At 37.6% G+C, this 14,084-nt stretch overlaps 1 protein-coding gene across 1 annotated transcript in view; it reads right to left on the bottom strand.

Moving 5' to 3' along the window:
* Positions 1-276: 276 nt before the first annotated feature.
* The window catches only part of STPG2 (sperm tail PG-rich repeat containing 2), a 341,555-nt gene continuing 327,747 nt past the window's right edge, over positions 277-14,084 (bottom strand). The window contains exon 10 of the mRNA XM_061191041.1: positions 277-404. Coding sequence (XP_061047024.1) covers positions 277-404 — 128 coding nt within the window. The remainder of the gene's footprint in view (positions 405-14,084) is intronic.

The following is a 14,084-nucleotide window of genomic DNA, read 5'->3' as shown; positions in this document are numbered from 1 at the left end:
TGTGTATGTAAACAAGTAAATATTTAGAGTTGCAGGGATATAGAAATTATAAATATTTGTGCTGTAGAGGCTATTTATAGATAAATTGTTAAATAATTCTTAAATTCTTAAATAATTCTTTCAGAAATGTCAGAATTTATCTTTAAAAAAGCCTTTCTTAGCCAAAAGATTTTGGTTAGTAATAAGAATAGAACATATGGAAAGGACTTTAATGAAGACATTTCCAGTACCTTCTGGAAATTTTTCCATTCTTGTGTTATTATTAAAAGAGAAATATCATTGACAAACCTCATATGTCGCTGGACCAGGAGTAATCTCTTTGGAATCTTTAAAACGCTTTGATGCTTTAACAAATAAGGGTATGGAGCAAGATTTCTTTAAAACAGGATTGTATGTTGCAGGCCCTAAGAGAAAACAAATGTAAAAATAATAAAGCATGTTTTAAATTATTGATTTTGGTCACATGGATATTATTCTTAGATTTGTTATCTTAACATTTAAATTTAGCATCACTCTTGACCCATCCTTTTGAATGCTTAAAGTCATTCAGTTCAGGGATTTGAAATATGATAAGCATAAAATACAAGCATACTTCATTTTATTGCACTTCACTTTATTGCACTTTTCAGATACTGTGTTTTTTACAAATTCAAGGTTTGTAGCAACCCTGCTTCTAGCAAGCCTATCAGCACCATTTTTCTAATAGCATTTGTTCACGTAATTCTCACAATATTTCAAACTTTTTCATTATTAAAATTATATGTGTTATGGTAATATATAATCAGTGATCTTTGATATTACTATTGTAATTGTTTTGGGGTAGCACAAACCGTGCCCATGTAAGATAGCAAACTTAATTCATAAGTGTTGTGTGTGTTCTGATTGCTTCCCCATCTCTCTCTCTCTCCTTGGGTCTCTCTATTCCCTGAGACACAACAATATTGAAATTAGGCCAAGTAGTACCCCTACCATGGGGCAGTAGAAATCAAATGCTAGAAATGACTAAACTTAGTGACGAAGACATGCCAAAACCTGAGATAGGTCAAAAGCTAGGCCTCTTGCACTAAATATTAGTCAGCTAAGTTGTAAATGCAAAGGAAAAGTTCTTGAAGGAAATTAAAAGTGCTCTTCCAGTGAACACATGAATAATAAGAAAGCAAAACAGCTTTAATTCTGATATGGAGAAAGTTTTAGTGGTCTGGGTAGAGATCAAACCCGGCACAACATTCCCTTAAGCCAAAGGCTAATCCAGAGCAAGGCCCTAACTCTCTTCAATTTTGTGAAGGCTGAGAGAGGTAAGGAAGCTACAGATGAAAAGTTTGAAGCTAGCAGATGTTGGTTTAAGTAAAGATGCCATCTCCATAACATAAAAGTGCAAGGTGAAGCAGCAAGTGCTGATATAGAAGCTGCAGAAAGTTATCCAGAAGATTTAGCTATGATAATTAATGAAGGTGGCTACACTAAACAACAGATTTTTACTGTAGACAAAACAGCCCTCTTTTGGAAGAGGATGCCATCGAGGACTTTCATATTGGGATGGCCAAAAGTTTTGTTTGGTTTTTTTCCATAAGATGGCTCTAGTAGCACTTAGTTGTCTTTAACTTCATTCAAAACAATTTTGTTAGATTGTATGTGACAGCTGTCATATCAGCGTGTGTTTAAAAAAGACTTATCAAAATTGGTGAATTTTTCTGTAGCAATTTTAGTATTGAAGATGGAAGGAAAAAAGCAACATTTTTGGCATATTATGCTTTATTATTTCAAGAAAGGTAAAAAAGCAACTGAAACGCAAAAAAATGATTTGTGCAGTGTATGGAAAAGGTGCTGTGACTGACTGAACGTGTCAAAAGTGGTTTGTGAAGCTTCGTGCTGGAGATTTCTCACTGGATGATGCTCCACAGTCGGGTAGACCAGTTGAAGTTGATAGCAATCAAATCGAGACATTAACTGAGAACAATCAATGTTATACCACGTGGAAGACAGCCGACAAACTCAAAATATCCAAATCAAGCGTTGAAAACCATTTGCACCAGCTTGGTTATATTAATCACTTATGATGTTTGGGTTCCACATAAGTTAAGCGAAAAAAACCTTCTTGACCATATTTCCGCATGCGATTCTCTACTTAAACATAATGAAAATGTTCCGTTCTTAAAACAAATTGTGACGGGTGATGAAAAGTGGATACTGTACAATAATGTGGAACAGAAGAGATTGTGGGGCAAACAAAATGAACCACCACCAACCACACCAAAGGCAGGTCTTCATCCAAAGAAGGTGATATTGTGTATATGGTGGGATTGGAAGGGAGTCCTCTATTATGAGCTCCTTCGGGAAAACTAAATGATTAATTCCAACAAGTGCTGCTCCCAGTTAGACCAACGGAAAGCAGCACTCGACAAAAAGCATCCAGAATTAGACAACAGAAAATGCATAATCTTCCATCAGGATAACACAAGACCACATGTTTCTTTGATGACCAGGCAAAAACTGTTACAGCTTGGCTGGGAAGTTCTGATTCATCTGCCGTATTCACCAGACATTTCACCTTTGGATTTCCACTTATTTCGGTCTTTACAAACTTCTCTTAATGGAAAAAATTTCAATTCCCTGGAAGACTGTAAAAGGCACCTGTAACAGTTCTTTCCTCGAAAAGATAAAATTTTGGAGAAGTTGGAATTATGAAGTTGCCTGAAAATTGGCAGAAGGTAGTGGAACAAAAGGGCAGATATGTTGGTCAGTAAAGCTCTTGGTGAAAATGAAAAATGTGTCTTTTATTTTTACTTAAAAACTGAAGGCACTTTTTGGCCAACTCTATAGCTAGAGAGGAGAAGTCAATGCCTGGCTTCAAAGCTTCAAGGACAGGCTGACTCTCTTTGTAGGGGCTAATTAGCTGGTGACTGTAAGTTGAACCCAATACTCATTTACCATTCCAAAAATCCTAGGGCCTTTAAGAATTATGCTATATCTATTCTGCCTGTGCTCTATAAACAGAATAACAAAGCCTGGATGATGGCTCATCTGTTAACAACATGGTTTGCTGAATATTTTAAGCCCACTGCTGAGACCTACTGTTCAGAAAAAAAGATTCCTTTCAAAATATTACTGCACATTGACAATGTACCTAGTCACCCAAGAGCTCTGATGGAGATGTGTGATGAGATTAATGATGTTTTTATGGCTGCTAACACAACATCCATTCTGCAGCCCATGGATCACGGAGTCAGTTTGACTTTCGAGTCTTATTATTTAATAAATATATTTTGGGAGTTTTCTGGCAGTCCAGTGGTTAGGACTCTATGCTTCCACTGCAGAGGGGCCCAAGTTTGACCCCTGGTCTCCTGGTTAGGGAACTAAGATCCTGCAAGACACGTGGTGCAGTCAAAATATAAATATATACTTCAAAAGGATCTAGCTGCCATAGAGAGTGATTCCTCTGACAGATGTGGGGAAGCTCAATTAAAAACCTTCTGGAAAGTGTTCATCATTCTAGATGCCATTAAGAATATTTGTAATTCATGGGAAGAGGTGAAAATATCAACCTTAACAGGAGTTTGGAAGAAGTTGAATGACTGAGGGATTCAAGACTCAGTGAAGGAAGAAACCACAGATGTGGAAATAGTAAGAGGACTAAAATTAGAAATGGAGTCTGAAGATGACTGAATTGTTGCAGTCTCATGGTAAACCTTTAATGGATGAGGAGTCATTTCTTATGGTTGAGCAAAGAAAGTGGTTTCTTGAGATGGAATCTACTCCTGGTGAAGATGTTATGAAGACTGTTGAAATTTTGATAACAAAGGATTTAGAATATTACATAAAGTTAGTTGACAAAGCAGCAGCAGGGTTTGAAAGGAATGACTCCAATTTTGAAAGAAGTTCTACGGTGGGTAAAATGCTACCAAACAGCATGCATGCTATAGAAAAACCATTCATGAAAGGAAGAGTCAATTGATGCAACAAATTTCATTGTTGTCTTATTTGAAGAAACTGCCACGGCCACGTAGCTCTTCAGCAACCACCACCCTGATCAGTCAGCAGGCAACATCAAGGTAAGACACTATACCAACTACCAACAAAAAGAGTATGACTTGCTGAAGGCTCAAAAGATGTTTAGCATCTTTTAGCAATAAAGTATTTTTAAATTAAGGTATGTGCATTTTTTTAAGACATAACATTATTGCACATTTAATAGACTACAGTACAGTGTAAACATAACTTTTATATGCACTGGGAAACCAAAAAATTTCTGTGACTCCTGTTATTGGGATATTTGCTTTATTGCGGTGGTCTGGAATCAAACCTGCAATATCTCCAAGATACGCCTGCACGGACCTCTGTGTATGTAATAATTAAATGCAAATCAGAAGTAATTTCCAAAAAAAGAAAACAGTACCCCCTCAAAATATATCTACATAGTGAGAAAAGATACTCAACTCTTTTATTCCTACATATTCATTCACATGTTCAGTGAAGAGGTGATGACTGAACTGCATTGGGGATATGAATAAGATTTAAAGAAGCAGAAAGGTGGTTTAACAGCATTCTGGGCACTAAACATGACAGAAGTCAAGGCACAAATTTACATGGAAAAAGTTTTATGTAGCAAACAGATTGGTTAAATGGAACAGGGCCTAAATCCTAAACAAAGATTTTGTACTAGAGGCCATAGGTTTCAAATTGTATTCTAAAATGTACCAGAAATTCTAAAGAACTGCCCAGGGGACAATGTGTAGGTAAAGCCCAAATACAAGAGGCCTTAAATATTTTCAGCCAAAACAACTACAGATTTACTGTTTTATTTGTTTGGTTCCCATACAAGATTTTATTTAACTGAAGTTGTTTAGTAATTTTTTTTTAAAAAGGCTTTTGAAAACCACTTCCATAGTCTAGCTCTTGAAGGTTTTTGACTAAAGGAGATTCATGAAGAAAGAGATAGTTTAAGAAATAAATTCTGGCAGTAGTTTACAGGATGAAATGACTGGAAGATGGTCTGTTTCAGGGTCACTAACAAGGAGTACACTAACATTGATAATGGAAAGGAAGAACAACTCAGAATATTTTCTAAGAAATGCAATAAACATTTAGTATGTACAGTGACTAGAAGAAGATAAAAATGAAAAGTGGCTATGAAAAAGGTAATACTATGATGGAAATAAAGAAATACAGAAAGAAGGAGGAGAGGAATATCTTGTGCTTGATTTTGAATCAATTATGTTTGAAAAGATGCAGGATATCCAAATAGAAGTGTCTAGAGGAAAATCGTAGATATATAACTGAAGCTCATGAGGAAGCTTGCCTGGAGAAAAAGAATGGAGTTATTCATGTAGAGGCAATAGTTGAGGTTTCTCTAAGTGAAAGATCACACAGAGAGAAAACCTAAATAACTAAGGACTGGACCTTGGGGGACTGCACATAGAGAGGGAGGAGAAGAGTCAAAGAAGGAAACAGTCTAGTTAATAAATTTAGCTACTACAACATTATAGACAGTAAATAGGGAGAGGTTATTTTTTTCTCCATTTGCATGTTAACCAATACTTATTTTGAGTGTCTATCACATGCCATGCCTTGCATATGAACAGTGTTAGAGGTCTACTATATCAAATATTTCAAGAGGAGACTTATAGGGAGGTCACTGTACAGTATATAGGATGTAACTTTAGAAGAGTGGTGATGAATGAAACTAAATTAGAGGGCATTTAAAAGACACTGTGGGAGAGGAAATAAAAACTTGGAGTGTAGAATATTGACAATGAACATAAACAGTGAAATAGCAGAGTAGATATAAAGATATTAATAGGGAGGAGACCTTCAAGATGGCAGAAGAGTGAGACATGGAGATGACCTTCCTCCCCACAAATACATCAGAAATATATCTATATGTGGAGCAACTCCTACAGAACACCTACTGAATGCTGGCAGAAGACCTCAGATGCCCCAAAAGACAAGAAACTCCCCACGTAACTGGGTAGGGGAAAAGTAAGAAAACAGAGACAAAAGAATAGGGATAGGGCCTGCACCTCTGGGAGGGAGCTGTGAAGATGGAAAGGTTTCCACACACTAGGAAGCCCCTTCACTGACGGAGACAGAGGGTGGGCAGGGGGCAAGGTTCGGAGCCATGGAGGAGAGCACAGCAACAGGTGCAGAGGGAAAAGCAGAGAGATTCCCGCACATAGGATTGGTGCCAACCAGCACTCACCAGCCCAAGAGGCTTGTCTGCTCACCCGCTGGGGAGGGTGCGGGCTGGGGGCTGAGGCTCAGGCTTCAGAGGTCAGATCCCAGGGAGAGGACTGGGGTTGGCTGCGTGAACATAGCCTGAAGGGGTCTAGTGCGCCACGGCTAGCCGGGAGAGAGTCCGGGAAAAAGTCTGGACCCACCTAAGAGGCAAGAGACCATTGTTTCAGGGTGCACAAAGAGAGGGAATTCAGAGCACCACCTAAACAAGCTCCAGAGATGGGCACAAGCCGTGGCTATCAACGCGGACCCCAGAGATGGGCGTGAAATGCTAAGGCTGCTGCTACAGCCACCAAGAAGCCTGTGTGCAAGCACAGGTCACTATCTACAACTCCCCTCCTGGGAGCCTGTGCAGTCCGCCACTGCCAGGGTCCCATGACCCAGGGAAACTTCCCCAGGAGAACACACGGCGCGCCTCAGGCTGGTGCAACGTCACCCTGGCCTCTGCCGCTGCAGGCTCGCCCCGCAGCTATACCCCTCCCTCCCCCCGGCCTGAGTGAGCCAGAGCCCCCGAAGCAGCTGCTCCTTTAACCCCGTCCTGTCTGAGCAAAGAAGAGATGCCCTCAGGCGACCTACACACAGAGGTGGGGCCAATCCAAAGCTGAACCCCAGGAGCTGTGCGAACAAAGAAAAGAAAGGGAAATTTCTCTGAGCAGCCTCAGGAGCAGCAGATTAAATCTCCACAATCAACTTGATGTACCCTGCATCTCTGGAATACCTGAATAGACAACAAATCATCTCAAATTGAGAGGGTGGACTTTGGGAGCAACGATATATATATATATTTTTTCCCTTTTCCCTTTGGTGAGTGTGTATATGTATGCTTCTGTTTGTGATTTTGTCTGCAGAGCTTTGCTTTTACCATTTCTCTTCCAGTTCTGTCTGTCCGATTTTTTTGTTTCTTTTTTTTTGTTCTTTTTTTTTTACTATAGTTTTTAGGACTTATTATCATTGGTGGATTTGTTTTCTGGTTTGGTTGCTCTCTTCTTTATTTCTTACTTGCTTTGTTTTTATTAGTTTTTAATTTTTTATCATTTTTAATAATTATTTTTAATTTTTTATTTTCATAACTTTATTTTATTTTTTTTCTTTCTTTCTTTCTTTTTATCTCCCTTTTATTCTGAGCCATGTGGATAACAGGGTCTTGGTGCTCCAGCCAGGTGTCAGGCTTGTTCCTCTAAGGTGGGAGAGCCGAGTTCAGGACATTGGTCCACCAGAGACCTCCCAGCCTCACGTATTACCAAACGGCAAAAATCTCCCAGAGATCTCCATGTCAACGCCAAGAAACAGCTCCACTCAACGAACAGCAAGCTACAGTGCTGGAGAGCCTCTGCCAAACAACTAGCAAGACAGGAACACAACCCACCCACTAGCAGAAAGGCTGCCTAAAATCATAATAAGGTCACAGACACCGTAAAACACACCACCAGACGTGGTCCTGCCCACCAGAAAGACAAGATCCAGCCTCATTCACCAGAACACAGGCACCACTCCCCTCCACCAGAAAGCCTACACAACCCACTGAACCAACCATAGCCACTGGGGGCAGACACCAAAAACAATGGGAACTACGAACATGCAGTCTGCAAAAAGGAGACCCAAAACACAGTAAGTTAAGCAAAATGAGAAGACAGACAAACACACAGCAGACGAAGGAGCAAGGTAAAAACCTACCAGACCAAACAAATGAAGAGAAAATAGGCAGTCTACCTGAAAAAGGATTCAGAGTAATGATAGTAAAGATGATCCAAAATCTTGGAAATAGAATGGAAAAATTACAAGAAATGTTTAACAAGGACCTAGAAGAACTAAAGAGCAAACAAACAATGATGAACAACACAATAAATGAAATTAAAAATTCTCTAGAAGGAATCAATAGCAGAATAACTGAGGTAGAAGAACGGATAACTGACCTGGAAAATAAAATAGTGGAAATAAATACTGCACAGCAGAAAAAAGAATGAAAAGAATTGAGGACAGCCTCAGAGACCTCTGGGACAACATTAAACACACCAACATTCGAATTATAGGGGTCCCAGAAGAAGAAGAGAAAAAGAAAGGGACTGAGAAAATATTTGAAGAGATTATATTGAAAACTTCCCTAATGTGGGAAAGGAAATAGCCAATCAAGTCCAGGAAGCGCAGAGAGTCCCATACAGCATAAATCCAAGGAGAAACACACCAAGACACATATTAATCAAACTATCAAAAATTAAATACAAAGAAAAAATATTAAAAGCAGCAAGGGAAAAACAACAAATAACATAAAAGAGAATCCCCATAAGGTTAACAGCTGATCTTTCAGCAGAAACTCAGCAAGCCAGAAGGGAGTGGCAGACACATTTAAAGTGATGAAAGGGAAAAACCTACAATCAAGATTACTCTACCCAGCAAGGATCTCATTCAGATTCGACGGAGAAATTAAAACCTTTACAGACAAGCAAAAGCTAAGACATTTCAGCACCACCAAACCACCTATACAACAAATGCTAAAGGAACTTCTCTAGGCATGAAACATAAGAGAAAGAAAAGACCTAAAATAACAAACCCAAAACAATTAAGAAAATGGTAATAGGAACATACATATTGATAATTACCTTAAATGTAAATGGATTAAATGCTCCAACCAAAAGACATTGACTGGCTGAATGGATACAAAAACAAGACCCGTATATATGCTGTCTACAAGAGACCCACTTCAGACCTAGAGACAAATAGAGACTGAAAGTGAGGGGATGGAAAAGGATATACCATGCAAATGGAAATAAAAAGAAAGCTAGAGTAGCAATTCTCATATCAGACAAAATAGACTTTAAAACAAAGACTATTACAAGAGAGAAAGAAGAACACTGCATAATGATCAAGAGATCAATCCAAGAAAAAGATATAACAATTGTAAATATTTATGCACCCAACATAGGAACACCTCAATACATAAGGCAAACGCTAACAGTCATAAAAAGGGAAATCGACAGTAACACAATCATAGTAGGGGACTTTAACACCCCAATTTCACCAATGGACAGATCATCCAAAATGAAAATAATTAAGGAAACACAAGCTTTAAATGATACATTAAACAAGATGGACTTAATTGACATTTATAGGACATTCCATCCAAAAACAAGTGAATACACTTTCTTCTCAAGTGCTCATGGAAGATTCTCCAGGATAGATCATATATTGGGTCACAAATCGAGCCTTGGTAAATTTACAAAAATTGAAATCATATTAAGTATCTTTTCTGATCACAACACTATGAGACTAGATATCAATTACAGGAAAAAACATGTAAAAAATAGAAAGACATGGAGGCTGAACAATACACTACTTAATAACCAAGAGATCACTGAAGAAATCAAAGAGGAAATAAAAAAATACCTAGAAACAAATGACAATGAAAACACAATGACCAAAAATCTATGTGATGCAGCAAAAGCAGTTCTAAGAGGGAAGTTTATAGCAATACAATCTTACCTCAAGAAACAAGAAAAATCTCAAATAAACAACCTAACCTTACACCTAAAGCAATTAGAGAAAGAAACACAAAAAACCCCGAAGTTAGCAGAAGGAAAGAAATCATAAAGATCATATCAGATATAAATGAAAAAGAAATGAAGGAAAAGATAGCAAAGATAAATAAAACTAAAAGCTGGTTCTTTGAAAAGATAAACAAAATGGAAAAACCATTAGCCAGACTCATCAAGAAAAAAAGGGAGAAGACTCAAATAAATAGAATTAGAAATGAAAAAGGAGAAGTAACAACTGACACTGCAGAAATACAAAGGATCATGAGAGACTACCACAAGCAACTATATGCCAATAAAATGGACAACCTGGAAGAAATGGACAAATTCTTAGAAAAGCACAACCTTCCAAGACTGAACCAGGAAGAAATAGAAAATATAAACAGACCAATCACAAGCACTGAAATTGAAACTGTGATTAAAAATCTTCCAACAAACAAAAGCCCAGCACCAGATGGCTTCACAGGTGAATTCTGTCAAACATTTAGAGAAGAGCTAACACCTATCCTTCTCAAACTCTTCCAAAATATAGCAGAGGCAGGAACACTCCCAAACTCATTCTACAAGGCCAAAATCACCCTGATACCAAAACCAGACAAAGATGTTACAAAAAAAGAAAACTACAGGCCAATATCACTGAGGAAAATGGATGCAAAAATCCTCAACAAAATACTAGCAAAAAGAAACCAACAGCACATTAGAAGGATCATACACAATGATCAAGTGGTGTTTATCCCAGAAATTGCAAGGATTCTTCAATATACACAAATCAATCAATGTGATACACCATATTAACAAAATGAAGGAGAAAAACCATATGATCATCTTAATACACGCAGAAAAAGCTTTTGACAAAATTCAACACCCGTTTATGATAAAAACCCTCCAGAAAGTAGGCATAGAGGGAACTTACCTCAACATAATAAAGGCCATATATGACAAACCCACAGCCAACATCGTTCTCAATGGTGAAAAACTGAAACCATTTCCACTAAGATCAGGAACAAGACAAGGTTGCCCATTCCTTCCACTATTATTCAACATTGTTTTGAAAGTTTTAGTGACAGCAATCAGAGAAGAAAAAGAAATAAAAAGAATCCAAATTGGAAAAGAAGAAGTAAAGCTGTCACTCTTTGCAGATGACATGATACTATACATAGAGAATCCTTAAGATGCTAGCAGAAAACTACTAGATCTAATCAATGAATTTGGTAAAGTAGCAGCACACAAAATTAAGGCACAGAATTCTCTTGCATTCCTATACACTAATGATGAAAAATCTGAAAGAGAAATTAAGGAAACACTCCCATTTACCACTGCAACAAAAAGAATAAAATACCTAGGAATAAACCTACCTAAGGAGAAAAAGACCTGTATGCAGAAAACTATAAGACACTGCTGAAAGAAATTAAAGATGATACAAACAGATGGAGAGATATACCATGTTCTTGGATTGGAAGAATCAATATTGTGAAAATGACTATACTACCCAAAGCAATCTACAGATTCGATGCAATCCCTGTCAAACTACAAATGGCATTTTTCACAGAACTAGAACAAAAAATTTCACAATTTGTATGGAAACACAAAAGACCCTGAATAGCCAAATCAATCTTGAGAAAGAAAAATGGAGCTGGAGGAATCAGGCTCCCTGACTTCAGACTATACTACAAAGCTACAGTAATCAAGACAGTATGGTACTGCCACAAAAACAGAAATAGAGATCAGTGGAACAGGATAGAAAGCCCAGAGATAAACCCATGCACATATGATCACCTTATTTTTGATAAAGGAGCCAAGAATATACAATGGAGAAAAGACAGCCACTTCAATAAGTGGTGCTGAGAAAACTGGACAGCTACATGTAAAAGAATGAAATTAGAACACTCTCTAACACCATACACAAAAATAAACTCAAAATAGGTTTAACACCTAAATGTAAGGCCAGACACTATAAAACTCTTAGAGGAAAAACACAGGCAGAACACTCCATGACATAAATCACAGCAAGATCCTTTTTGACTCACCTCCTAGAGAAATGGAAATAAAAACAAAAATAAACAAATGGGACCTAATGAAACTTCAAAGCTTTTGCACAGCAAAGGAAACCATAAACAAGACGAAAAGACAACCCTCAGAATGGGAGAAAATATTTGCAAATTAAGCAACTGATAAAGGATTAATCTCCAAAATTTACAAGCAGCTCATGAAGCTCAATATCAAAAAAACAAACAACTCAATCCAAAAATGGGCAGAAGACCTAAATAGACATTTCTCCAAAGAAGATATACAGATTGTCAACAAACACATGAAAGGATGCTCAACATCACTAATCATTAGAGAAATGCAAATCAAAACTACAATGAGGTATCACCTCAAACCAGTCAGAATGGCCATCATCAAAAAATCTACAAACAATAAATGCTGGGGAGGGTTTGGAGAAAAGGGAACCCTCTTGCACTGTTGGTGGGAATGTAAATTGATACAGCCACTATGGAGATCAGAATGGAGGTTCCTTAAAAAACTAAAAATAGAACTACCATAGGACCCAGCAATCCCACTACTGGGCATATACCCTGAGAAAACCATCATTCAAAAAGAGTCATGGATCACAATGTTCATTTCAGTTCTATTTACAATAGCCAGGACATGGAATTAACCTAAGTGTCCATTGACAGATGAACGGATAAAGAAGATGTGGCACATATATACAATGGGATATTACTCAGCCATAAACAGAAACGAAATTGCATTATTTGTAGTGAGGTGGATGGACCTAGAGTCTGTCATACAGAGTGAAGTAAGTCAGAAAGAGAAAAACAAATTCCGTATGCTAACACATATATATGGAATCTAAAAAAAAAAAAAAAAAGGTCATGAGGAACCTAGGGGCAGGATGGGAATAAAGATGCAGACCTACTAGAGAATGGAGTTGAGGACACAGGGAGAGGGAAGGGTAAGATGGGACAAAGTGAGAGAGTGGCATGGACATATACACACTACCAAATGTAAAATGGATGGCTAGTGGGAATCAGCTGCATAGCACAGGGAGATCATCTCAGTGCTTTGTGTCCACCTAGAGGGGTGGGATAGGGAGGGTGGGAGGGAGACACAAGAGGGAGGAGATATGGGGATATATGTATATGTGTAACTGATTCACTTTGTTATAAAGCAGAAACTAACACACCGTTGTAAAGCAATTATACTCCAATAAAGATGTTAAAAAAAAAAGATATTAATAGGATACAAAATTAAAAGCCTCTGTCTCAGTAGACAGGCAATTCAAAACCAGTTACTTTGAAGAATAGATTCTTGTTGGTATTTTAAAATCTAAAATATTTTAGAATTGATGGGTTCATATGAAACTTTGTTAATGCTTTAGCTTCTTAACATTTGGCTCTAGATCAATCATTCTAATATCAAGTCAATTAATAGGATAGATGTCCAAATTTATAAAGCCTTTTTGGAACGCTGCTATGGACTGAATGTTTGTGTCCCTCCACAATTCATATGCTGAAACCCTAATCCCCAGTGTGATGGTATTTGGAGATGAGGCCTTTGAGAGGCAGTTGGGTCATAAGGGTGGAGCCCTCACGATGGGTTTAGTGTCCTTATGAGGAGCATATTCTCTCTCTCTCCCTCTCTCCCTCTTGTGTGAAAACACAGCAAGATGTCTATCTGCAAACCAGGAACAGGGCCTTCACTAGGAATAGAATTGGCCAGCACCTTGGGCACCTTGATCTTGAACTTCTCAGATTCCAGAACTGTGAGAAATAAATTTCTATTGTTTAACCACACAGTCTATTGTACTTTTGTTATAGTAGCCCACATTTACTAAGACAGAAGCTAATGTGTTTTGATCTACCAAGTGACAAGTGAAGTGTTGTAGCGAATGCCATTTTACTATAAAAACACCATGCATGACTTTGAAATAATATAATTTATATTTATAGTACAGAGAAATAATGCGCATACATAAACATAGTATCTTAACGGAGAGTCTTATAACACAAACTGTACCATGCATGGGAGAATGTACCAGTTGCTGTAGCATCCAGAAAAAAACCCACAAAATACCATCAGGAAATGGGTATATAATTCCACAGTCAATTAATTGAAAATTGCAACTTTAGCCATAAAGATTTATAAAGGTTAATGCAATAGGTAAGGTTATTATCCAAACACTATTGTAACTAAGTTTCATTTTCAGTTATAAAGTATAGTCTATCCCCTACTTTTACCAAAATGCTAAAGCAACTGATAAATATTTGCATTCATGGTTATAACTCATTAAAAGAAAATATTCAAAAGCAGTTGTAGTAGATT

This window comes from Eubalaena glacialis, chromosome 5 (assembly GCF_028564815.1).
Source record: "Eubalaena glacialis isolate mEubGla1 chromosome 5, mEubGla1.1.hap2.+ XY, whole genome shotgun sequence".
NCBI classification, from domain to species: Eukaryota; Metazoa; Chordata; class Mammalia; order Artiodactyla; family Balaenidae; genus Eubalaena; species Eubalaena glacialis.
The sequence above is the reverse complement of the archived record's forward strand: the minus strand, read 5'-3'. Positions and strand labels throughout refer to the sequence as shown.